The sequence below is a fragment of the Melopsittacus undulatus genome, chromosome 4 (genome assembly GCF_012275295.1).
Source record: "Melopsittacus undulatus isolate bMelUnd1 chromosome 4, bMelUnd1.mat.Z, whole genome shotgun sequence".
Classification (NCBI taxonomy): Eukaryota; Metazoa; Chordata; class Aves; order Psittaciformes; family Psittaculidae; genus Melopsittacus; species Melopsittacus undulatus.
The window spans coordinates 13,015,255-13,042,516 of record NC_047530.1 but is presented as its reverse complement, the minus strand read 5'-3'; the positions used below and the strand labels follow the sequence as shown (position 1 = coordinate 13,042,516).

The 27,262-nt window shown below is 40.4% G+C and overlaps 3 protein-coding genes across 3 annotated transcripts in view; 2 read left to right on the top strand and 1 right to left on the bottom strand.

The window, feature by feature from the left end:
- Positions 1-3,993, top strand: part of NIN (ninein) — a 66,006-nt gene extending 62,013 nt beyond the window's left edge. Inside the window, exons 28-29 of the mRNA XM_005140939.3 lie at positions 545-658; positions 915-3,993. Coding sequence (XP_005140996.2) covers positions 545-658; positions 915-1,124 — 324 coding nt within the window. The 3' untranslated portion in view covers positions 1,125-3,993. The remainder of the gene's footprint in view (positions 1-544; positions 659-914) is intronic.
- A 1,035-nt stretch (positions 3,994-5,028) lies between these two features.
- On the top strand, positions 5,029-25,553 carry SAV1 (salvador family WW domain containing protein 1). Its single transcript, XM_005140938.3, has 5 exons — positions 5,029-5,285; positions 7,204-7,650; positions 16,975-17,245; positions 18,691-18,834; positions 24,370-25,553. The coding sequence occupies exons 1-5, from the start codon at positions 5,192-5,194 to the stop codon at positions 24,569-24,571; spliced, it is 1,158 nt and encodes a 385-aa protein (XP_005140995.1). The 5' UTR covers positions 5,029-5,191; the 3' UTR covers positions 24,572-25,553.
- Positions 25,109-27,262, bottom strand: part of ATL1 (atlastin GTPase 1) — a 33,155-nt gene continuing 31,001 nt past the window's right edge. Inside the window, exon 13 of the mRNA XM_034062382.1 lies at positions 25,109-26,840. Within this exon, the coding sequence (XP_033918273.1) occupies positions 26,730-26,840 (111 nt within the window). The 3' untranslated portion in view covers positions 25,109-26,729. The remainder of the gene's footprint in view (positions 26,841-27,262) is intronic.

Below are 27,262 nucleotides of genomic sequence, written 5' to 3'. Positions count from 1 at the left end.
AGAGTTCCTATTTGGTAAACATTGGTTATGAACAACTAATCTTGTAAAAAAGAAAATCAAGTTTGAGTAATAGCATCCTGCTTTTTTAGGATATTACTTCATTTCAAAGGGGCTTTGGTGTGGGAGAGTTGTACTGTCAGACTTTCCCTTATGACTTCACCTTAATTTTTTCTAAAATCATTAAGGCTTTGGTTGACATTTTTGTTTCCCCCATTCAAAAGAAATATGGCAGCACCCAAGAACACAAAAAGGAAACTTCCAGATCTGACTATCACAGTTATGACAGAACTTCAGTATTATATCAGTTTCTCTTAGATCTGGTAATCTTGAGTGTAACTTAGAAAATTTGTTTAATGCTGCAAGTGTTCTTCAAGTGTTGCCATAATATTTTGCTTCCATGAATAGTTTATTCGTTTACTCTCTAAAATACTCAAATGGGGAGTGTCAGCAATTTTCTTATGCATAAACTGAGGAAAAAAAGAAAAGAAAAATGAATGTGAACTGAGTTTTGTTAACTGATTCTCATGTAAATATTGCTTTACAGGGGGGTCATGAGCAGCTTCTAAAAATGATGGAAGAACGAATGATTGATGTTGAACAGAAACTAAGGCTTGTGAAGAGGCTTCTCCAAGATAAAGTAAATCAGCTGAAAGAACAAGTAGGTATTCTTACTCTCTTCCTCAGTTTGTCCCCATTACTTCTGTAAATAACAAGCTGCAAAGTCATTCTTGCTTAGAATAAAGTTAGAGGTGCTTTCCTTTTTATTTAAGGCTTCTGAGCAAAAGTACAGCCTATTTATCTAAAAATTCCAAAAACTCCAAATTGGGCTTATTACTTCAGCACTGTTCTTGCTTTTAATTTATATTTATTTTCCTTTTAATTTGCTGAGTGATTCTGTTCTGTTCACAATTCAGCTTTCCAAGAACACTAAAGCAGATGCAATGGTCAAGGATCTCTATGTTGAGAATGCACAACTGCTGAAGGCTTTGGAGATGACAGAGCAGCGGCAGAGAACTGCTGAAAAGAAAAACTATTTACTAGAAGAAAAAATTGCCAACCTCAATAGGATAGTAAAGAACTTGGCATCCCCATCATTTCATTCAGCATCCGAGATAAGGTCATAGCAAAGACATGCAGTATGTCACAGTCCCGTGCACTTTACTAAAATAATTTTTTAGCTTTTCACTGTGTTGCCTTTTTGTATTGGTGAATTTTAGTTAACGGGTACCTCCAAGGAGAGGACAGAGCTAAATCCCAAACCAGACACTGCCAAAACTGAACTTTTGTTTATTCCCAAACTGGTTTTCTGCTAAGTTTTGTATAAAAGTAATCTTTGCTATGTAAAAAGAACAAGCCATGGTTTTTTAGGTTAACTTATTTTGATAATTTGTTTTTAATTTAAACTATAAATTCTGAATTTACTGTACTGAATCAATTATTCATATCTAGATTGAAGCCAAGGTCTAATGCAAACCTGCATTACTGAAGTCAAACCTTTAAAATACTTTTGGCTTTCTAGAATACTTCATGCTCCAAAGCCAGTAATATTTGATAGGTGAGTCTTCAACACTGTTAGTATAATTGGTATTGAAAGCAAGACTTTCCTGATATGGTTTGTGTCCTGCAAACTGATTCTGGTTTCTGTAAAGCAATATGCTCCACTTGGTGCATTGGGCTTCTGGGTTATTTCTCATGGTTATTTTTCTGCAGAGCTCAGAGAAAAAAAAAGTTTTCTTTAAAATATGTAAATAGACTACTGCTTCCAAGCAAGTGTAACCGTGCTTCATCTGAAGAATTTTCCCAGCTGGCAACTGAAGACTGCTATTCTTTTTTTATCTTTTTTTTTTTTTTAAGCTGTGCTGCCAGACAATGTAAAAATTGTAGAGGCCTTAATTTTTTTTTTGCATGTGGAGATAAGTTACTAAAGAAGGGAAGAGTCATTAAGCTGAAGATGGGAGTTTTGCTTATATAATTTACAAATTCAGTAAAGCAGCAGGACATGTTTATTAAAGAAGAAGAATGAAGAGGAGGATTTGAATAATTTCATCAGTGAAATCCCATCATTAGGCCTCACAGATGGGGACCTTTGCCATTAACGCAGTGTTTGTTTCAATCTGAGTGGTAATTTGGAAAGGCCTGTCTTTTGCATTAGGCCCTAGTATAGAATCTAAGTTTGTAATTAATTGTGAGGAAACATTCAATGTGACTATGAAGAACTCAGGGAATAACAGCCTAAATCAGTTTTCCTTAAATGTTATAAATGTGGATATTAATGTCAGTGGATGAAGATAAATATGCATTGGGAAAGGTAGGGCAAAACAAACTGCACTTGGATGAGTATTACCTTAGTACTCCTAGACAAATATGCAGAAGTTCTGTGGCCACGAAGGCAGCAGAGCATCAAGGTCCTATTTGATCAGCCCATGAGGCTGGGGAGATGCAAGTTTTCTGGGAGCACCTTCAAGACTGAGAGGGGTCTGAATTGGAAGCAGCTGAATAAGAACTTGCATGCTCAAATGCTTGTATGTAACCTATTACTGCAAACAGTCTAAATGCCCTACAACTGCCTTGCCTCCATCAGACCAGTAAGACACTAAAACAATGTAAGTAAAACTAGTGAAAGGGGCCCTACTGGCAGTGCTTCAAACGGAACCTCTTCATATACACGTGAATTGAGAATACAGAGGAGGAGAGTAGATAGTTTGTCTCTGAGACCACTAGTGAGGTGACAGTTCTGACTGTACTTGTAATGAGCCAAAAGTCCCCCAGAAACAGGGATAATACTGTCTACAAGCTCAGTATTGATCAGCATGTGGCTGTAGGGGGTGCTCCCTATGTCCAAGTGGTTATTTACCAGTTTTGGAGGGTTGAGGGACTGAACTAGACACACAGGGTTATGACCTCCTCCTCCCTTCCTTTCTGCAGGGAATAGAGTGGAAATGGAAATATGATCATATAAGAAGAACACATTGGAGTATCACAAAGTCTAAAAATTACTTCACTGCTCTGCTATTCTAAATGCTTTTAGTGTGCATTTTTCCAAGTAATCTCAAATTCAGGGATTTATATATCCCACTTCTCAGAGGCTGCAAAAAGTTTTTCGCTGTGTGTCAGCAATATGGTAACTGAGCAAAATTCCAAAATACTTCCAGGAAACAATCTTAAGCAGGTTCAGATGATCAGCACTGTCTTTTGGAAAATATTACTAGCTAGCACATTTTAACACTACTTCCTATCTTGACCTAGGTAACCTTCTAACACTCAGTCTGTGACTGGTGTCTGAATGCCAGTGAGAAGAAGCGGGTTCTTCACTTAAGCTATTGTGCAATTAGTTTCACATTACTCAGTTTTAAAGGTTAGACTACTTAACTAATTCTTTTAATCTCCTGGTAGTTACCAGGCTTTTCTAAACCAAACATACAGACATTTCTAGAGCACAGTAGCAAAAAGGGAGCCAGGATGCTTGAATAGAGAGGGGAAACTGGAGTAAAGGGACTTTTGACTCCTCCCTTTCTCACCTAACTTGCTCTACTTTTCTTTCACTTAGCTTCTAAAAACTAATCACAGGAGAGAGGAGGAGGAGGAAGAAAATATTTGGTAAATATTTCTTAGACAAAACATCCATTTCATTGGAACACTTGTGTGAATTAATGCTCAGAAGTGCCTTTTGTAATTACATATTGTAGAGCCTTTCTGAACTGTACTGGTTTTGTGGCTACAGGTTAATTCAGGATAATCCCTTCCCAAAAGGAGGGAACACAGAGAAAAGTAGTGCTGCTTACAAGCAAGCGTCACATTGCTTCTTGGTTCATTGTGTCAGCTCAGAAGATAAGCAGCTAGTTTATAAAGTCCACACTACTGAAAACAACCATAGAAACACGTAATTTATTAAGCATTAGTGGTCTTTTGTGCATGAATGTGTATCCTATGCAGTATAGGCTTTTTAAAGATACCAAAGTATTTATTGGTATTGTACCAGTCGAAAATCACTGAATTTCTCATTACAACAGGTCTTGTCAATTAAGTTATTAACTACCTTGTCACCAGATGTTTTAAATGTTTTCAACTCTTGTTTTATGAATCACTGTGAAAATAAAGGCACATGTATATCTCGGGTTGGGAGTTTGGGAAGGAGAGAGACACCAAGTTTATGTGTACTGAATTCATACAGTTGAAGTGCTAGTTGTCAATTTAGAATTATTTAAAAGAATACACTGTCACACGTTCTGTAATTACTACTTTAAATGTAAGGAAAATTGAGTTCTTTAAATCCTGATTGGAAAAAAAAGGGGAGCGGGGAAAGGATTCTACCATGTTTTAACTTAGCCAGATTATGTGGAAGGTAGAGCATGGAATTGTTTGGCTCTATAAAGAGAAAGCATCCTTTTGTTTACTTTCAGCAAATGCTATCACTGTCTCTCAGGTTTTCCATCATTTACCTGTTAAGTCTCCTGTTTGGTGTCAGGTGCTGTCATTCCATAGTAAATTACTTCTGTGTAAATGAGAACAATTGTGTATTGTTTTTTTCTATTGAGTTTTTTGTTCTGGTGTAATATATTGTCCTTGCAACGTCAGGTAAAACTGAAAGATGAACCAACTACACATTATTTATAATGAATGTATTATATATAAATATATAAAAATACTGTATTATCCATATTTGTGTCATCTGTGTTTTACTTCCCATGGAAGTTTTAGGTACTTCAAGCAGTGTCTGCAAATGCATAGGTAAGGCTATAACAGGACAGGCGCTAGCCCCAGAGCTCCGACCGCCGCGGTGCCACCTCGTCCGGCCCGGCCAGGCGAGGGTTCCCTCAGCCCCGGTGCCTGCAGGGCGGTGGGGCCGGTACATCCCGCCCTCCTCTATCCCCGGGCCCCCCGTCCCCCCACCGCACGGGCGCAAGCGCCCTCCCGGCCGCGCGGGGGCGCTGTGTCGGCGCGCACCGGCTCTCTTCCCCGCGGCCTTCCCCGGAGGGCGGAGGCCGCTGTCCCAGAACCCCCCGCGCGCCGCCCCGTTTGTCTGTTGTGCTGTGTGTGTGTACCCCCGGTGCGCAGCCATGAGGGCGCGGAGCCACCGCCGCCGTGCCTGAGGGGGCCGAGGCGGCCGGGCGCTGCCCCGCCCTGCCCTGCGGAGCGGGGAGCGGCGCCCGGCGCCGGGCATGCGGGCGGTGGTAGCGGGCCGGGAGGTGGGATGCTGTCGCGGAAGAAGACGCGAACGGAGCTATCCAAACCGGGTGAGGTACAGGGCAAGTACGTGAAGAAGGAGACCAGCCCTCTGCTGCGCAGTGAGTGTCAGGGCCGGGCTCGGCGGGCTGGGGGCCGGGCTGGGCGGACAAACCCCAGGACTTCGGCGGGGTCCGTGTCCTTTGTGTGCTGCGGCTGGTCCCAGAGGCTCTGGGGACTCTCGGGGGGTGTCCTGTTGTGAGACCTGAGGGTTGGTAGAGGGAGGTTCCACGTGGAAAAAAAGCTGAATTTTAAAGGGAGCCCGACACTGTGTTTACGTGTTCATAGGTGTTCACGATAAACAAACTTCAGTAGTTCTCCGTAGCAGTTTCTCCGTTTCAGCAGAGGGGGGTTAAGACAGTTTGCGCACAGATACCGCTGAGGTGAATGGAACAGATCATAGAATCACAGAACAGCTTAGGTTGGAAAGGACCTTAAAGCTCATCCAGTTCTACCCCCCTGCCGTGGGCAGGGACATTTTCCGCTAGACCAGGTTGCTCAAAACCCCATCCAGCCTGGCCTTCACCATTTCTGGCTTTCCAGAAGTTAATGGTTGTTTTCCCGATCTAGGCTGTGTGCACTGCCAAAAGGTGTGTGCTTTGAAAATGAGATAACTGTATGAGACAGTTGCATAAAATCTCTGTGGAGGCAAGTGCTCCAGTTCTTAAACCGTGAATCAACTTGATGAGGTCACCGCTATGTACCTGGGATGCATTGATGCTCTTGAGGTTAATCTGACAATGCCACAGTTCTGCTCGAGCTATACAATACATGTTATACTGTACAATAACCATTGAAAGCGCATTTAGATTTCTTTCTGTTAATCTTTGAAAAACAACCTGACACCGAAACGTATTATGCGAGAATTGCAAGATTACCTTGGAGATCACTACCAGCAACAACTGATTTGCTGGCAGGAGCAGGCACTCTGCTTTTCTGGAAGTCTGCTGCATGAACAGCTGGTTTCCTACTCACCAGGCAGGATCATTTAGGAGTCTGATTATGCTGGCTTAATCCTTAAAAAAAACGAACAAACCAACAAACCCACATTTTTTGCAGGCTGTGGGCGTGTGTAAGGGGTTAACACCTCTTAGACATTTGTGGTAGTTGCCATTATGTAATGACTGCTTTGTAGTGATCATTATAAATTTATTGATGATGCCTTCTGGGATGCACTGAATATTTACCCTGAGTTATAATACTTTGAAATTAAAAGTATTTAATAATAGGCATAAGTTCCTTCTGAATGAAAGTTATAATTTGTATTAGCTCACCTGACAGGAAACTACTTGTTTATATCCCATTTAAAGTAGTAGTAGGGAGAACAGTAATGTATGCCTCAATAGAGAAACAGTGAGATTGTATGAATGGGGGTCACTGTTGGTGTGTAAAACCTTTAGGTAAACAAGAAAATGAAATATCTTCATGATCATTTGAGAACATAATGTGTGAAGAATTACAGCATTTTACTGTCTGAATTTGGTGATTAGTGGAGAAAGTATATTCTGTTCCTGATTCTGTCATGGGTTCTGTGAGCATTTAGGCATGTAGTTCTGTAGTTCTGCCAAATTCATAAGGACAGTGATCCTGATGAAGTGGTGGCCAGGACACATGGATTTTCTTGACCCTTTTAGTAGTGAGGAATGAAGCCTGGTGTAGCTGCAATACAGCATGAATAGCTTTTGGTTTTTTTGATGGGGTATGGGTTGGTTTGTTTGTTTATTGTAGATGCAGTTACACTGGCAAAACTGCATTGTTTTGGCAATAGTTTGTTGCTGGCAGAAGGTGTGATGGTTTCTGTTGCACCAGTACAAACTGCAGCATTACTATTATGCTTGCATATGCATTAGGGGTGCCTTAAAGGGGTACTAGCATTTGAGTCTCCTAATTTTCATGATGTAAATCAGTATTGTGACTAGCCAGATACTTTATGTGTAAGTACAGCCAAAGTTCTTACTTCTTTTTCATGCTGTATATCAGATCTGATGCCTTCATTTATCCGTCATGGTCCAACCATTCCAAGACGAACTGATATCTGTCCTCCTGACTCAACAACTTCTGCATATGCTTCTGGTGGAGATGGAATTGTTTCCAGAAACCAGAGTTTCCTTCGAACTCCAGTGCAGAGGCCGCCTCATGAAATAATGAGACGTGAAAGCAACAGATTATCTGCACCTTCCTATCTTGCAAGAAGTTTAGCTGATGTCCCCAGGGAATATGGCTCTTCCTCACAGTCCTTTTTAACAGAAGCTAATTCTGTTTTGGAAAATGGAGGTGCTGGTGCCCATTGTTACTATTATGACCATTTTTATGATGCCCAGAGGAGGCGTCATTTAAACGATCGCATACATGAGGACTACAGGTATTATGAGCACAACAGTGATCTCTTTCAGAGGATGTCACAGAATCATGGGAGGCACACTTCAGGTAAGTGTTAATTGTTGCTTCTTTGAAAATTAGTTTTTTGTAAGATCTTAAGTGCAGAGCTGTATCTGCATGATTGGGGTCATGTTTTTAGGACTTATTCTGTAGGACAGAGCTGCTTTTTAATTACATTTCTGGGATCCAAGTACACTGTGTGTTCACATTTCTTGGACTTAAGAATTTGAGTGCATGTATGCAGAAGGAAAAATATACTTAAACCAGGATTTATTTATGAAATATATGGGCTACGGTCAAGCAAGTTCTTATTTTAATATGCAGCACCTCTACATGAAGTTGAATCAGTTGCTCGCTAATAAGGGATTTTATTCATTAGGGGATAGCTACTATTTTCATGACATAGAGAATAACCAACAGCTCCAAACTGTGATATTGCCATTTCATTGTACTATTACAGTATTTTAACTATCATCATGTTACTATTTAGTTTTGCTGTGTTAATTTGACATCAGTAATTATACAAAGGGTGGCATGACTGGTTTGCATAATTAGCAAATTAGCATATAATTAGTGCTGCAATTGACATCCTAGTCCTTGATGCTTTTTTTTCTTTTAGCTTGTAGTATTGTTTGTAAACATGCCTGTTTCCCCTCTCAATTTCACTGGAACCTGTCTTTGTTTTCTAAAGGAATAACAGCATAAGAAAGAAGTAAATACTACTTTTTTGAAATATTTGATTCTATCTGTAATGCCACTGAAAAATAATTCTTTGGTGCTGTTGTGAATCTACTGGTGGAATAAAAAGTCTGGGATTACAGTGCTGGCCACAGAAAGGTGACCTTAAATGTAGTAAACTTTGCTGTATTCCAGTACTCTATATACTACAAAAACTGTTCAAGGAGTTTGAATCAAATATTTAAAACCTGTAAATAATGTGCCTTCAGTATTAAACACGTTGTTAGTTCAGCATTACTTGTTTTGTCAACAAAATGGCAAATAGTCTCTAGCAAAATGAATCTGTCTAGAAAAATAAATCTGGGAAGAACATCAATTTTTAAGGCTACTGACCTGGTTCATGGAATTACAACCGAACAATGCTTTGTGGGTTTTTTACTACAGACACTTTTCCATGAGAAGTGACAGAAGAGTAGTGCTGGTGTTACTGCTGTCAGCCAATAAATTCTGAAATACTAAAGTTTAAGATTTGCTACTTCAATCCATGTTTATTTTGCTAAATGCTAATATATCTGATCTACCTAGATTTTGCATGAAAGCCTTCCATCTCTCTCAGTTGTTGTTCAGCCAGCAGTCACTGAACATTTACCTGGTCTGGAAAACAAAAATAGTTTGTGTGCTGGGGTGTTGTAGGGAGGAGAGACAGGAGGGCAGGATTTCATAAACCAGTCCATCAATTTAACATTCAAAAATACCATAGTATCTGTGTGTCGTGGTTTAAACCAAGTCCCCCAACTCCCGGAGAGTTAGGAAGGAGAATCCAAAGAATGTAGCCCCCACGGATTGAGATCAGAACGGTTTAATTGCTAAGGCATAACACAAAACCCCTACTGCCATTTACTACTACAAATAATAATGATACAGCAAACAGCAAGTGAAAAGAATACAACCCCACCAGCCACCGACCCATAACTCACTCCACCCTGCCCAGCCGAGCACCATGTGCTCCCTCCTCCATTTTCCTCCAGAGCTCTACCCCTCCAGCCTTCTCTTTTCCAGTATGCATCCTGGGCATCACCTGCTATGGTATGGAATACCTCATTGACTAGCCTGGGTCAGGTGTCCTGTCTCTCCTTCCTCCCAGACTCCCCTCCTCCACCTGGCTGGAAAAAACCTTGAACAAAAAACACCCTCAAAACATGCTCAAACCATGACACTGTGTGAGGAAGACTTAAAAAATAATGGTACTGCTGCTGGGCAGAACTTAAATGATGTTAAGTGGAAATGGAGTTCTAGCTGTTAGTTTGAAAGTGGAGTTCAATCTAGCAAATTGTTAAACCAAGCTGAAAGTAGGCCTTAACAGCCATGTATTTCTCAATTGTAGCAACATGGATTTATTTCTGAACAGATTTCTGCCCTCCTCCCCCCTGCCATTTGTCAACATACCCCCTTGGCTACCTGGAATCATAAAGGAGCTGCTGATGTTTGTTTGGTCCTTTGTCATTCGCTCTCATACTTTTACATTTAATATCTTGACCAAATTCCATACATGTTTTGTAATGCGTGGGTATTCAATCTGCATTTGTAGGGAGAGACAAAAAAAGGTGAGCCTTCTGTCTGCCAGAGTGTTTCCCTTCTCTATTTTTTTTTTCATCTCAGCATGAATGTGAACTCTTTTCCTCTTTCAGTTTCACTGCAGCAAGAACATTGACCAATGCCCTTAACTTCTGTACATCTTTTCCAGAATTGTAAAGTTATTACATGGCCAAAAATAAGGAAACCTTAGATTTTCTTACTTCTTTCATCTCACCATTAAGCTCCTTTTTGTTTGAACCATCCATTGCCTTCAAACCTTCAGTGTTTTCCTTGAGATACACTATTTTTTCTGTAATTTCTAGTTCCCTTTTTTCCTGCATTTTCAAAATACTGAGGCGGGCCTGTTACTTTCGTTGTCTTTGTCTGAATTACTTGCCTTACCATCTCCATTGTTGTTTTTAAACATTTCACTTAATCAAAATTCTTCAAGAGACGTCAGAATTGCTGAACACCCACAGTTTCGATGTAAATTCTGTTAATTAGCTGGAATGTGTAAATGCTGCCTCCTGCCCTTTTCCTCCTCTCCCACCATGCATCAGAAGGTGCCTCAGTCAGTTCTGTTATGGTTTGGGTTGATTGCTGCAGAAATATTCCCTGATGAGCACAAGGTGTACTTGCTGTCGGTGAGTAACACTTCATTTAGTGCTGGTAACAGCTGGGATGACATTTTACAAGCAGTCATCTGGAAGCAAAGAGGTGCGTGTGAATTTCAGCTTTCATTCAAAATAAAGATTCCATTCTTTATAATTTGGAGAGACATTAAAACCATGATTTTATTGTAAGCTTCATGCTTAAAGTATTCAGTGAAGTATTTAAGAAAGTCCCATGATTTTTCAGCAGTTGATGTTGACAGCATTGATACGTTCTTTCACCTTGAAGTCATGTTTTCTGTCTCAGTATCATTCAGTTCTACTGTGTCCTCCTCTTATTTTCGTTAGATTTTATTTTAATCAGCAATCTAGGTGGTTTAAAAAAAAATAAGATATTTAAGTTATTTCTTGATTTTGTACATTTTGCTACCTCTGTGGCATTTCTTGATTTTTATTTTTTTAAATAGTGTCCATTTCAAACTTAATTTTAAGAGACTTTACCTATCTTTCCTCGACATCTCTTTCCTCTCTTCTAGGTTAAAGGTTTGGGGAGGTCTGTGGTTGAAGTTATATCTACAGTATAGATTGGAACTAACTTGTAACCAAGACCTCAGTTATTTGTACCTGTTTGAGCGGTAAGCTAAAAAATTCTTACGTGTATATGAAAATTGCTGAGATTAAAATCACAGTATAAAGGGACTTTCTGGTGATGCATTGTAAGCAGTTGACTGTGGTGTCAGAAGAGAAAAACGATTAATCCTGTGAGCAGAGAATCCAGTGTGCTTTAGTGAAAGTAGGGTCATCTTGTGTTAAAATGTACCCCTTAAAAATTGCAAACTGGTATTCATGCTTAATATTAGAGAAAAATAAAGAAATACAAATTATTAAATGAAACCTATTTGGAGGTAAAGTTGCAGTGCTCTTCTTTTTAGGCATGTACACTTAACTAATTTTTAAACAAATGGCAGTTCCTGCCATTTTCTTATGTGCTGATTTTGCAGTAATTTCTTTGTAGCATACTTTTTGAAACTTTCAAAGTACTTCCTGTCATTTCCTATTTTGTGAATATATGCGTACTTGGAATGCCCCATTCCCTCTGCAAATGAGATACTTCTGCTCAGGAAGTACCTTCAGATGCTTTGGAATGAGTTAGAAAGGCATAGAAGCCACAGACCTTTCTAAACAAGAGTTATTGAAACTTCTGTTGCTTTTCTTCCTATTACTTACTCTCTTAGAATTAAGCAGTTTGTTCTTGTTCTCTTCCTGTTCGTCATCCTGGTTTGTTGAGGGGAAGGGAGAGGATTTTGGCATTCTGAAAAAAGGCTGTTGAGACAATTGACCTAAAGAAAAATGAATTTGAAGTCCTTTTGTTTCGCTAAATCTGTTCTTCAACACTTTGAAATTTCGTTGAAGCTAGTTGTGGGGAGTTTATAGTCTGAAACTTCTGTGCCTACATCAGCATTATATCTAATAAACAAAGGGAGATTTTCTGCTCTCTTTGGTTTTTTTTTTTGCTTTTCCCTGCGTGGTGATGTGGTTTTTCTCCTGTGCTTTCTACCAGGCAGTCTGAAGAACTGCTTTTTGCTGACCTAGAAGCCTTTCGTCCTAGGAACTTTGACTTCTTTCCAGGCAGAGTTTCTTTACAACGAAGCCTCTTCTCTGTGTTGTGAAAGCGTTAACACATATCCCTTATTGATTTTTGTTCCATGCTAATGGAACAAACCAAACAGAATTTCCTTGACTGAAGAAGATACTACATATTTGTCACATTAGTGATGTCAGAAGATTAAGGTACATTTTTAAAGAGAAGAATATTAAATGAAGGAACTCTGCACCAATACAGTGCACCGGAATTTGCATTCTATTGCTCAAAGTTAAAGCTTAGATTCTGGTATTAGGACACCCTATTGTTGAAGAAGTTGAAAATAAGACTGAATTTAGGGCCTGGCCTTACTTAAAACTGTGAGTGTTTTTAATTTTGCTAATAGTAGCAATAAGTGGTTGCTGTCCCTTTGCGCTTGTTTTCTTCAAAGTGTCAAGAACATACACAGCAATACTTCTAAGCAAGTGAACTGCATTGAAGAGGATTTTACTGTTCTGTGATTCTGTTGCTTTGGGATAGCATATAATGCCTCTCAGCCTGGTTGACAAATTATTTCAAGACCTTAAATTGAAGTTACTATATTTTACAAGAGAACGAAAAAGCTGTCACAAATGGTGTTCAGTATTGATATTACTTAAAAGGAGCAGCTGAACCAAAATATACCCTAAACATGTGCCATCATGAAACATAATGAACAAATGAGGCTAGACAAGGTCCAAAAAGGCAACCTGAAAAGATTCATAATTGCAAAAATTCACTGTGGACCATTCTTGAGATTTGATAATGCTACTCAGGGAAATTTATAAATAACTGTGCGTATCCTTAAGCAGAGGAAAGGAGACTTAACATTTAGAAAAAGCAGATAATTTAAACAAGTCTGTTCCCTGGGAAAGCAGGGAGAACAAGGATTTTTGTCTTGGCATAGGTAAAACAGCGTGTGAACAAGAAAACCCTGAGTAGTCAGAGTGAACTGGTTTGACTAGTCTGCTTTTGCTTATCCTCCAGTGACAGGAAAATCACAGGGATCACACTAGGTATTTTGATAAAAATGGTTAATTTTTTAAGTGTGCTTGTTTTCTGTAGATAGTTTTCACTGTATTATGTAAATCTCGTACCAGCCTGTGATGCAGGGAATATTCTTGGTGCACACTGTAGTATCCTGTGTGAAGCTTTGGGCTGCTATGAAAGTGCTCTGGGACAAAGATCTGACCTCAGATTTAAACACACAAGAGTCTTGTGCTTTGGCAATATGATACACAACAGATAGTGCTCACAGGAGATGGTTTCAGGCTGTCTTGTAACTTTCTTTTTTGATTTATGTTTTGGAAAAGATCACACAGAAATGTGCTCTGCCAAGTGTTGTTCAGTCTTACTGATACTTAGATGTGTATGTATATGAAGGCAAATTTTCATGTTCTCTTACTGTTCAGAATCATAGCAGGAGCTATTTCTCTTGTATGTGTATCTACTCTCCCTGGAAGGAAGCATCTGCTGAGTTTTATATGGAAAACCCACATACAATTTCTTTTGATCTCTAGTAACTCCAGGTATATAAACAAATGGCTTAATTGTCCTAATTGCTGATTTTAATGCCATAGTGGGTTGATGGTTGTGAGATGCTGTAAGTATTACCTGAGGTCTCCAAACTTCCAGCACACAGTATTTCAATATGAGTTGTGATTTTAAGGGGAAAAATGCCCATTAAGACTATATATGATAATTACAACCTGAAATACTACAACCATCAGTTTATAAATCTGGCCTTTGATTTCATAATTAGAGCTTGGTAGTTGCAGAGCCTAGAACGCTGTTCAAAACAGGTAATTGGTACAGCTGCATAAATTATATCTGAAGAGTATGGCTCTTCTTCATAGGTGAAGTCAAAACAGCAAAAGAAATGTGTGATGTATCTGTGGTCCAGTGTTATTTTTGTTCCTTGCATTTTAAAAATTAAAAAAAAATAAGCTAGCATTTTAACTATGTGGCATGAAACTAGAATTAAATGGTTGTGCAAATGCAGAACTGCCAGTGTTGCCCTTCCATTGGGTACAGCATTACTTTTTAGCCTACTTTCTAGGTGATTTCTCTAGCTAACCTAGATTTTGGCTTTCTTCGCTGAGTCCGTCTTCCAATCTTATCAGGCTTTTTGTATGAAGAGGTATAGGCGTCAAGTGAAGAACTTGTGATGCGGAGTATGGCTTGTGCAACTTCTAATGACAATATCCAAATGTTGGAAAGCATTAACCTGTACCCCAAGGAATGAATATATATGTATTTGCTGCTGGAATCATGCTAGAATTTAAGTAGGAGGAACTGTAATAAAAATACAGATATGTGCTGGTTTTAACATTAAACAGAAAAATACGTTTATACCTCTGAAAATTCGTTCCCCAGTCAAGTTTGTATGTTCAGGTCTTCTGGTAGTGGTGATTTAATGGTCACTGTTTATACCTACAACACAGCAGTCCAGTTAATTGGAGAAAATACTGAATTTGTTTAGCCAAAGGTCAGGAAGCCTTCAGGATGTATTTTCTTATTGGAAGTAAAGGTCTAGGTTGCTTGATCATAGTATGAGATGGGAGCTATTACAGGAACACAGCCATCAACTTTCCATTATAGAGCTAAAAAATAGGTAAGTACTATTACAAGAGAAATACTTCAAGCCAAATAGTTCAGAACATGAAAAGGCTAGAAAAAGATCTGTAGCTGAGCACCAGTGTTTTAAAGACTGAGGAGGAAGCTTGTGAAATTTGTTTATTTATTATTCGGTTGCTTTGGAGCCTTCCCATTACTTTATTGTTATGACTGCTGACTTGTATCAGAATGACAGCCCATCCAGTTTTCAGTTTGTCGTTTCATATGTAAATTAAGGTTTTAAAGTAGTTGACGTCCCTTGGCTAGCATGCTCTAGTGTGTATGTGTTGTTGAGAAGGACCATTGCCGTTGTCAGCCAGCAAGAGCATGAAATTGTCTGAGAAATAGAACAACTTTGCTGAGAAATAGAACAACTTTTTCAGTATTACTGTTATCTTTTTGAGTTAATGACCACACTTGGAACCTATTTTTAATAGTATTTCAGATGAGATGGACTTTGCCTTTTCTTTCCACTATCAAAAAAATAATCACAAAAAAGGCTATTTCTGAAAATCAGAAGGGAAAGGGTGTGTTCCCCAGGCAGTAAGTGTGGTGCCTGTGATGGAGTCACTTTCTGACTTACTAGAAAATAGGAAAAGTGGCTTCTGTACCGTTTGATCTGGTGATGGGAAATAGTAGCACACAAACTGATGAATACTGTGGTTGAATAGATGCATTTGATTGTGGGATTAAAAAATAATTAGTATTTCTTTAAAGCGAGGGACTGTTTAACTGTAGAACTGGGAATAACTGAAGGTAACTACTTAAACGAATTTTAAACAGAGAGTTGAATTTGGGCCAGCACTTCCAGTAGGTAGTAGGCTTCCCAGGAATGGAAAGAGACCTGCGGTGTTCTTGATTGTATCACTTGGTTTTTGTGGTTGGTTTTGTTGGTTGGTTTGATGTTTGCTGTTGGTTTGTGTTTTGTTTGTTTGGATTTGGGTTTTTTAGTTTTGTGTAATTATTATTATTATTACGGCTTTTATTTCAACTGGCTGTCTAAGTATCCACAGTGTACAGAGAGAAGGAAAAGATGGAATTAAGTTTCTTTAGTACATCTCTCAGCATCCAGCATGCTAATTTTTAAAATATAAAGCCTGTGTATATGTTACAGCAAATCACGTATTTTAAAATGCTAGTGAACAGTATCTTAACTTATTTAGTGATAAATCCTGAATGTGCTGTGTTTCTGGGACAGAGGTGGCAACTTCCTCAACTACTGATCCCTGTCAGCTCTCAAACCACCAATACATGTAACCTAGGCTTTAGTTCTCTTGCTGGAGGAGCCCTTCCAGTGCAGCCCACAGCACCAGGAAAAGCTGGAAATCCCTTCTTTTCACATTCCTCTTCAGCATTCTGAACCATAGGGGCTCACTTCGAAAGAAGAGCAAGACGTAGAGAAGCAGCTATACAGCCCACTAGACAACAAAACTTCCTTCCAAGATCTGTGGGAATGAAGGAGGAAAAGGGTGGAAGGGAATGAAGGGAAGAGGTGGGAGATTTTGTGACTTGCTCTGAAAAGGTCTGTGGATCTCGTCTGCTCATCATTTGAGCAGTGTTATATCCCACCCAGTGTGCAGTGAAGGGCTTGTGCGGGATCTGCCATGGATCCAGCGCTTCTGTTTTCTCTTGTTACTGCTGACACTTTTTAGCCATGGTTGCATGCACTTTAGTAGTAACATTCAGTGCAGGATAGTGCTAACTTACATCTCCTTCCTTTATTAGTTTACCTGGTCCTGTTACTTGACTGGTTAGTCTGAAGAGCTTTGTTGGTATTCAGTGATTTTTCGACATAGTTGTAATACCTGGCTAACTAGAAAAAGAGATAGCTGTGGGGGTTTTGTAGATAAATAGTTTTGATGCAGCTGTAATCACATTAACAGAAACTTATTTATATAAAGCTTTAACATTTGTAATCTTATTATTAGCTCTCTGCTCAGCAAATTGAGATGGCAATAACAGCTTCATCCATGTTATGATGCTAATATATTTCTCTAATTGAAAACAGCAAGTATGCTTTAACTGTCTCTGAATGAACCTGTCTAGTGAATCTGGAGCTGGAGGAAAGCAAAACAAGTGATACTTAAAAGGGAAGAGCTAATTTGACTCAATTGCCCTTTTTTACCAACATACAAGTGCACATGCCCTAAAGGCCGTGATATTGTTCAGTTTTCATAGAGTGCCTGGAGGGGGGAAATTGACTTTGCACATAATGGTGGGGTTTGGTATTACTAGTTTAGCTAAACATTGCTTTCTCTTTTTTCTTTTTAGGCATTGGTAGAGTTGCTGCTACATCTCTAGGAAACTTAACAAATCGTAGTTCTGAAGATTTACCTCTTCCTCCTGGCTGGTCAGTGGACTGGACTATTAGAGGAAGGAAATACTATATAGATCATAACACTAATACAACCCACTGGAGCCACCCACTCGAGCGTGAGGGACTGCCTCCAGGATGGGAAAGGGTTGAGTCAGCAGAATTTGGAGTGTATTATGTAGATCACATCAATAAAAGAGCTCAATATAAACACCCTTGTGCTCCCAGGTAAGACATCTGCCTTCTCCTCTGTGGCTGTTGGTTTTTTCTTAAACCAGTTAAGAAAGTGGAACTGGTTTTGTCTCATATAATGTGCCAAAAACTTATTCTTAGAAGTAAGCTTTACTGGCTCTTGACCAAGATTTTTAGAAGTAATTGTTAGGTTTCTAACTCGATCTGATGTTCCACGAGACTGAATGAATAGCACATACCATCTGACACATGAATTAAGTCTTGTGTAGAACAAAAATCAGTGTTTTAGCTACTTGGAATTTCAAGGTAAAATGATGTTAGTATGCACCAAATCTGACAGTTAATTTCTGCTACTTAATCTACTTTGCTGTTACCCAGGAAAAGAAAGATTTTTAACAGTGTGGCACAAAAGGTAAACATGTGAAAATATCCTTTGTTACAAATGGAGTAACTCTTATCTGCTGCTGCCTGAATACATTCGTTCTAATATATTAAATGGTGTATTACATGGCTGAATCAGTACTTGCCTTTTTAATGTAAAACTTGCCTTAAAAGCATTCTACTTTAGTATCCAGGTTGCGGGCAGTAGGTGAATAGCAATGTGCCCTTGTGGCCAAGAAGGCAAATGGCATCCTAGGATGCATTAGAAAGGGTGTGGTTAGTAGGGCAAGAGAGGTTCTCCTCCCCCTCTACTCTGCCTTGGTGAGGCTGCATCTGGAATATTGTGTCCAGTTCTGGGCCCCTCAGTTCAAGAAGGACAGGGAATTGTTTGAAAGAGTCCAGTGCAGAGCCCCAAAGATGATTAAGGGAGTGGAACACCTCCCTTATGAGGAGAGGCTGAGGGAGCTGGGTCTCTTTAGCTTGGAGGAGACTGAGGGGTGACCTCATCAGTGTTTACAGATATGTAAAGGGTGGGTGTCAGGATGATGGAGCTAGGCTTTTTTCAGTGATATCCAGTGACAGGACAAGGGGCAATGGGTGTAAACTGGAGCATAGGAGGTTCCATGTTAACACCAGGAAGAACTTCTTTACTGTAAGAGTGACAGAGCACTGGAACAGGCTGCCCAGGGGGGTTGTGGAGTCTCCTACATTGGAGATATTCAAGGCCTGCCTGGACAAGTTCCTGTGTGATGTACTCTAGGTTACCCTGCTCTTGCAGGGGGGTTGGACTAGATGATCTTTTGAGGTCCCTTCCAACCCTTGGGATTCTGTGATTCTGTGAATAGGACCAAGGTGAGTTTTACAGTGTGCTGACAGATAGCAGCAACACATATAGTCGTGATTGGCGTGAAGCACAAAAATAGCGGCAGAAAGTTGCTCTCATTATATGAGGAATGTTCATTGCTGAGGCGACACTCCATTTGTGATTGCATCATTGGCCTTTGCGTGTGTTAGTCTGTGTATTGATGTTAATGAGTTAATGATATCGGTATGTTTAAGTTATTGCTTCAGGGTTATGGACTTTGTCTTCCTTTGTGCAGTGTTCCCCGTTATGACCAGCCTCCCCCAGTGACTTACCAACCGCAGCAAGTGGAGAGAAGCCAGCCCCTCCTTGTCCCTGCAAATCCTTACCACACTGCAGAGATTCCAGACTGGCTGCAGGTCTATGCCAGGGCTCCTGTAAAGTGAGTTTTGTTTTTTTCCCTTTTCATTTCACACTCTGCATGCATTGCTTAGAAGAAAGATTAATTTTGATGACTCACTTTAGCTGGTATGTTTCTTAACTGCACCGGTACTATTGCTGACAGCACATGAGTAAGTTGTACCAAACATTCATCATATTAGTTTGCCTTGGTTTAGGCATTACTTAAAATTATCACGTACTTCTGGCAGTTCATGTGATTTGCAGAATGATATGTTAGAGAGCCGCGGAAGTGATTTACTTTCTGTGTATTTGTGAGAATTGCGCCATGTGCTTATAAACTATGTGAAATATTTTTAGTGTTAACTTCTTCATCTATATCTTACCCCTTTTAAAAAAAGACAGATTTTCCTTCGCAATTAAGAATTTTGAATTCAGACTGAAATCCCTTGAATTAAAAACTGAGCGTTAGTACAGGGCCTCTCCTCCAAGAAAAGATTTGAATCAGCATAATGAAACAAATTACATTTTCTAATGGGTGCAGTTCTGCAGAATAGTAACACTAAATAGAAAAGCAATTAAAAATATTTTGATTAATTATGGAATCACTTACATTTTTCATAAGAGGAATGTAAAGAAACCGAGTTATACAGCAATGAGTAGGTGAGTCTGTAGTTGCAAATTCAGGCTGTGTATGATATTCAGTGACTTCCACTAAAGAATTCCCTTTTTTTAGCTGCTCCTATTAACTATGATTTGAATGGGTTTTATTACTTCTTGTGGCTTCTGGGCTTGTCAGTAGCCCATAAAGATTTAAATTGGCCTAAAATCCACCAGTACACTTAGGCACCAGGGATATACACATTCCTGTAACCTATGGGAGGACTTGTTTCCTAGAAATCCTTCTAGGTTTTGGCTGCATTTCTTTATTTAGGTCTTTGGCACATCCAGGCAGCGTAGTTTTAAATATTTCAGCCTGTATTGTATGGACTCTTGTTGGTACTTTTCCTGAAATTCGAGAAGCAAGTTTAAGACAATTTAAACAGTTTAACATTATCAGGAATGTCTTAAATTTGTTTCAGCCTACTAGATATATTTAAAAAAAACCACAACCTAAAACATCTAATTCATTCAAGCTGTTTAAATAGAATTTACATTGTTCAGAGTAATCAAAAATCATGTATTTTCTAGTATCCTTTTAGCCTTCCATTACAGTAGTGCTAGTGGTAATAGGAATATTATTGTAATTCTCGAGCACTTCTGTGAGGAAGTAAATTCTGATTTATGCTAATATTCCATTAGAAAAGTGAGGAGGAGTGGTAGCAGCTGGCTTAGTGTCACCTCATCTTGAGGGCTTCTTGAGGAACAATTGATAAGTAGTTTTCAATGTTATTAAAATCAGGATCACTTATGTATTTTCAGTGTAATTTTAATAACCTCTGTTGCCAAAGCAACTGGCTTAAACCTTAAAGAGAACATTCAGTAATGCTTGTAAGTTCTCCAGCAGTATTTTCCAAAAGCTGAATATGAGAACAGTATGAACATCCTCCTGTGTTCTGGTGCAGAAATGGCAGTAAGCTGCTGAACACTTTCATAGCAGCAGTAGAGGAATACGTTTTGCAGTCTGCTATTTGAAATTTACTCTAAAAGTCTCTTGATTATCAGTACAGTGCAGTTTTGCACTGAAATCATTGTGGTATGTTTTGTTATTATTTGTTACATAACGCCTGACTCTGTAGCTTGATACAGTCAACCAAAGGCCAGTTCTTGTTGAGTAAAGTAGCTAATCACAGTAAAAACAGGTAATGTTAGCCTTTGTTTCAACAAGTTTCTCTAACAGATAAGGATTCTGGCTGCTGGGAAAGCCTAATGAAGAGTTTAGTAGGTGTTAGCCATAACACATCCTATTTTAGTGAAAAATGGTCGAACTATTAAGATAAAAAAGATTATACTTGGCTCATTAGACGATGAAAAAGCTCTGATGTCTAGCTGAGGTAACAGTTTCCTATATCAAGGTATTTTTGATAACTTGAAGCATCGAGTTTCACTCTCTCTTGGCATCTAGTTTTGAGAGCAGAAGTGCAGTTATCAGCATTTGAATGCAGTGGAATTAAGATTCCTGCCTAGCAGTTAACCCTTTGCTTGACTCTAGAACTGAGTGTTTCTCCAACCTTCCAAGTTAGGCAGCCCAGTCTTGTCAGTGTTCCCACAGTATGCTGGACTGCATGCATGGAACTGTCATGGTGAAGAGACCAAAAATGCCTTTCACAAGAGAGATCATGGTTCACATTCTTCCCCATCTCTTCTGAACCAAGGATCGTAGAATCACAGAATGGTTTGGGTTGGAAGGGACCTTAAAGACCATCCAGTTCCAACCCCCTGCCATGGGCAAGGACACCTTCCACTAGACCAGGTTGCTCCAAGCCCCGTCTAGCCTGGCCTTGAACACTGCCAGGGATGGGGCAGCCACAGCTCCTCTGGGCACCTTGTGCCACCACCTCACCACCCTCACAGGGAAGATTTTGTTCCTCATATCTAATCCAGATCTACCCTTTTTCAGTTTAAATCCTGCTACGTACTGCAGGATCTGAGCACAGGACTTTCTTCCTCTATCTCTAACCAATTGGCTGTAAATATTCAGGGCAGGTTAGTGTCTCTTGTGTTAAAAGTGTCCTATTTTATATTAAATACTTGCTATCTAGTGGGAAAAGCACTGGGGACTGGGTATTTTGGCTGTGTGTTCTGTCTAGTAAGCTCCTGCTTTCTAACCCAGGAGGGAAGGCTCTGCACTCTGCAGGAATTATGGACTAACATGTTTTCTCCCCTCAGTTCCAGGCCCTGTGACTAGATGTCCTTCCAAAAAATGTGATTCTAGGTCAGGTACTGATACTCTGTGTCATGTTCCTCTACGCATCTCTGTGGTTAGAGTTCCTAGACCTTCAATCTTTTGGATTGGAATGAGCCCATTCCAACTGAGGCTCTGCTGATGGCTTCGTCTTTGACTTGTCCTGTTCCTGGGCAGGCAAAACGAAGCTCTAACACTGGAAAATAATCCTCATGTGCTGCTTTTCTTGAGAAACTATCAGCAGTGAGAGCTTCAAAGAGCTAAAAAACACCAAGGTTTTATTATCATCTGTGATGCAGACCCCAGAAAACCTGCAAACATGTTACTGCGTGTGATGGAGTTTTGGTTTCCTTTCTGCTTGTGTTGCTACCTTAACAAGAAACAGTCCTTCCACTAAGAATCAGCTTGCTGCAGCATGTATTCTAATACATGCCATTGATCCAGAACATTTGAAAGGATCCATCAGCACAGGGCAAACCTGGGGAAATCCTGCTGCAGTTGAATTCAGTTCAGCTGAGTTCATGATGTGGGAAATGAGCAGAGAGGGAAAGATGGTGTTCACATAAACTCATTCACCAAGTGCACGCAAAGACAGCTGTACTTGACAAACCTTCCAAGCAGCAGCATGCAGTCCACCTCTCTGGAGTTTCGTCCTCATATTGAAAAACCAGCTGTAAGTTGGGGTTTTTTACTGACTTTAGGAAAGAGTGATTTTAGCAGTGCAGCCCTGTCAAGATTTGGGATGACTTTAATATAGAGGCTGTTATTTAGGAAAGTTATAGAAGTTGTGGTTATTTAAATTCTTAAAATTTCACAGAAGCATCTTCAGTAGTCACCTACATGTCTTGGTGCTTCTGATGCATACTGCCTTCCAAGTATGTCCCTGCAATATGTAACGCAGTTTAGTTGCTTAATTTTACTGATATTTTGCCTTCAGCCTCCACTCAAGTGAATGTATCTTCTCATGTATGGTGGAAGTGGGAAGAAATACAACAGTAATAGGTTGACTGAACAGCTGAGCTTGTTTCCATCTCAGCTGGATATTCCTAAGAGAGGAGTTCAGAGTGGCACTGATGTTTTAAACTCTAGGGAACATCCCCTGGCTCACAGTAGCTCATCTTTTCCAGCATGGGGGTAAGAACATGTAGGATTTAGAGCTGCTAGGCCTTGCATTGCTCCCTTGACACCTGCCCATGGGGACAGATCACTGCTAGTAGCTAAGAGCTGTTAGGATGTCCCCTCACTGGGTGTGAGTACTTGCAGCAGTTAATTATGGACTTACTGGATCTGTCACCACTCAGTAGTCCCTGATGCCGTCTAACATCGCCCCTTTTTGGGGTCCCATGACATTCATGACCTGCAGTTTAAGACACCATGACGTAGATTATTGCTGCTAATTAACCAAGATGGGGACATAGTCCAAGAGCACTTGTTAAGGCTGGAACAACAACACTTTGGGAACAGCAGTAGGTGGCAAGGGAAGACTTCAGTATTCTGTCTGTGGTGAGGCACTGGCTGGTGAGCATTGGGGTGAGCTGTGGAAATAATTTTATTTTCTGTGTTACTTTTAAAAGATGTTTTATTGCTAAATCTTTGAGGCTTTTCATGAATGGAATTGCTGGTTTGATTGCTTCCAAAAGGTATTTTCTGCATTGGTTTATTATAGTGGGTTAATAGGATCTTTATTTCTGGAGTTTCTCTTGTATTATAGTGATTCTGCAGTTAGAATCATAGAATCATAGAATAGTTTGGGTTGCAAAGGACCTTAAGATCATCTAGTTCCAACCCCCCCTGACATGGGCAGGGACACCTCACACTAAACCATGTCACCCAAGGCTCTGTCAAACCTGGTCTTGAACACCACCAGGGATGGAGCATTCACAGCTTCCCTGGGCAACCCATTCCAGTGCCTCACCACCCAAACAGGAAAGAACTTCCTCCTTATATCCAATCTAAACTTCCCCTGTTTAAGTCTAAACCCATTACCAAGTCCTATCACTACAGTCCCTAATGAATAGTCCCTCACCAGCATCCCTGTAGGCCCCCTTCAGATACTGGAAGGCTGCTATGAGGTCTCCACGCAGCCTTCTCTTCTCCAGGCTGAACAGCCCCAACTTTCTCAGCCTGTCTTCATATGGGAGGTGCTCCAGTCCCTTGATCATCCTCGTGGCCTCCTCTGGACTTGTTCCAACAGTTCCATGTCTTTTTTATGTTGAGGACACCAGAACTGCACACAATACTCCAAGTGAGGTCTGACAAGAGCAGAGCAGAGGGGCACGATCACTTCCTCTGACCTGCTGGTCATGCTCCTTTTGATGCAGCCCAGAATACAGTTGGCTTTCTGGGCTGTGAGTGCACACTGCTGGCTCATGTTCATTTTCTCATTGACCAGCACCCCCACGTCCTTTTCCGCAGGGCTGCTCTGAATCTCTTCTCTGCCCAACCTGTATCTATGCCTGGGATTGCTCTGACCCAGGTGTAGGACCTTGCACTTGGCATGGTTAAACTCCATAAGTTCAGCTGTAAGTGATGTTTTCTGACCCGCTTTGAGCTACAGCTCCCTGTCTTCTGGTGTTAATTACTTTATTTCCTCACATAAAACTTGCTGATGTAGATTGTGATCAGTGGCTGTACAACCATGAGGCCAGTTCTAAAGAAAATGCCTGGAACACTGCATGGTCGCTTGCAAAGGTTTGCAGATAATCTCCCTTTTCTTTTTTTTTATCAAAACAGATACGACCACATTCTGAAGTGGGAGCTCTTCCAGCTGGCAGACCTGGACACATACCAGGGAATGCTGAAGCTGCTGTTCATGAAAGAACTGGAACGTATTGTGAAGCTGTATGAAGCGTACAGGCAGGCGCTCCTCACTGAGCTGGAGCACCGCAAGCAGAGGCAGCAGTGGTATGCCCAGCAGCACGGCAAGAATTTTTAAGCAACTCTTTTTTAAAACAGACTTTTATGAGGACACAAAGAGCTTTAAAAGGTTTTCACACTTAAAACTATGAAAAAAGTGCTTTTGTTGAAGAGGCAGCTTATTTTTGTTGATGTTGTTGCACCTTTGTTATTATCCTCTTGAATAATTTTCTACATGTATTATCTATTGTTTATAAAAATGGCAAATGTTTGTTAATCTTTTTCCATACAAGAAGTAGTTTATTATTCTGAAAACCAGCGCGGGGTTTGATCAGACACTTGATGCTGGTATCTTTTCCTAGCAGCCGGCTGCATTATTTAGAAGCTGACTGTCTACTTTTAAAGGGCAATAGATGCAACCACATGAAATGTCCTAGGTTCAAAATGTTGTTAAAATCCCAGTGACTATTTCTGGGTATTTCCCTTGGGATGTTGTATCCCTCTCGATAGAGAGCTCTGCTCTTTGTTTACAGCTTTAACAGACAGAAGAGAGACCATGTTCCCTTTCAGTAAGGCCCAGTACTGAAACCAGGTGAAACATAGCAAGAAAGCAGAGTCCAAGTTGCCTTATTTTTTACTTCAGCGCATTACTACTTTGGATTTACTACTAGTTTTCACAGAAATTACAGATGGAATTCCTTCCTGAAGACCAAGGTCTCCAAGCAAACTGTTCCCTAGTTTTTAAATCCAAGCTGAACTGTGTTTTGTGAAATGCTACCCAGTCACATGGGAAGGTAACAGCACTGTCTGACCAGCTGTGCTACACTGTGACACAAAATCACTTTTAAGCGAGCTTTAGTCTTGTAGTAACACTTCCTTACTTGGGGAAAAATTTTAATTGTACAGTCAGCCTCTCCAGTATCTTCATTTGGTTCATTGATTGTCCTGAAATGTTATTTATGGATTCTTATTAGTGCAATAAACATTGTTGCAGACAAAAAAATCCCCCAACATTTCTTGTAAATCCTATTAACTCAATAAAAATTGTTTTGTTCAGTGAATGGAGGGTTGTACACCTCTTTTGTTTTGCCTTTTAGAATGTCAAACTGTACAAGCAGAGCAAGGATCTGATCAGGATGGTGACCGGCAGAAGCTCAGGCTCTCTGAAGCCATATAGCATTCGGAGGCTCCAAGCTTGGCTGTGCTGAGTCAACAATAAGGTCCCTCACATCAGGACAGAGAGGTGAAGGGCAGCTGGGGCTGTGGACCTCAGCAGCAACCCTTCCTTCAGCTTGGCTTCACCTGAGAAGCTTTTCCTCTGCTAACAGCTGGAGACTTGGTTATTCCCAAGACTTGTAAAACCTGGCTTTAACTTGTTTGTGAGAGAAGCACCTTCCAGCGGTCAGTCACCCCTGGGCCAGAGGCAGGCCAGGAGTGTGTTCCAAATACCAACTCACCATTAAAAGCACCAAAAAGGAAACCAAGAATGTGAGGAACCCAAGAAAAGAAGCTCTCACCTCATTAGTTAACACCTGCTTCCTGAACCACCACAGTCTTAGGAACTGACAGCAAACTTTAATAGCTCTGACGATAAAAGAATAGAACTGTTGAACACACTTCCGATGCGCAATAATGAATGTATATACAGAAATACAGCAAAATGTTCTCAGTACATCTACAACGTGGTGCTTTGTGCATCGGTTACCAACAGAAAAGTATGCTTTCCCTACCAAACTGTTAACATACTGTAGCAGAAGTGCCCTTACTGCTTCTGATAAAGCGAGTTAATACATTTTTGTTTTTATAATTAAACAGTTAATGGAAGAAAAAACTTGGTTACATGTTATAACTTGTTCAAGTATCTGAAAATAAGTTGGCTTTTGAATAAGCTAAGGTCTGAAACAGTTTTAGTTGCAGTATCATGTAACTTATGAGGTTTTAGTGACTTTGTAACGAATTAAGGGGAAAATAAGGCTTTGTAATGAGCTGGGGAGTATGCTGGCTATTACAAATTAAAAGCACTTTGTAGTTGCGGCAGTACCAACATGTACATATGAACAAAATGAAAAACATGCCGAGGTCATCCTGTCACACACGGCACCAAACCACCTTGCACAAGATGTGTTCTCCACTCACGCTCTTCTGCAGCAGGAGCTTGTGAGGGACATGAGGATGAGAGTTGCTGGACTGAGGATGAGGTTTCCGTGCCTCCATGCATTGACAGGAACGCGCTGGGGTTACACCTTCTTCCTCTCCGAGCCCTCTGTGGGCTCTGCTTTCTGTGCAGGGAAGGCGTGGTGGTAGAGGTGCCTGTGCGTCGCTGCCGCGCTGTACAGCTTGTACAGAGCCTGGGAAAAGAGAGAAAGCGGTTGTGTCCCCAGCCCTGCTGCATGCAATGAGCAGGGTCTGTGTAGCAGCAGGTTCAAACCAGCCACGGTGTGTGGTTTGTTTTGTGCACTAACTCTTGATTGCATCTAACTGCCAACAGGGAGAAGAATAAAGATCACTGTTCACTGATCCTTCAAGTGTCTCAGCTGTGGGAGGAACCCCCTGGAGCTGTATTAACCAAGGATGACCCAGAGTGTGAGTAAGGGACTCGCAGGGGTTAGGAGATTTTCCCCTACAGGTTTCATGCACAGGAGTTCAAATTTCTGCATCCTCAGCATTTTGTTTTACACCACCAGGCAGACACATACTGCATCTTACAAAGGCTTTGCTATGCAGTGTCTGATTGTCAAGATTATTTTTCTGCAGACTGTAGACTCTGCAT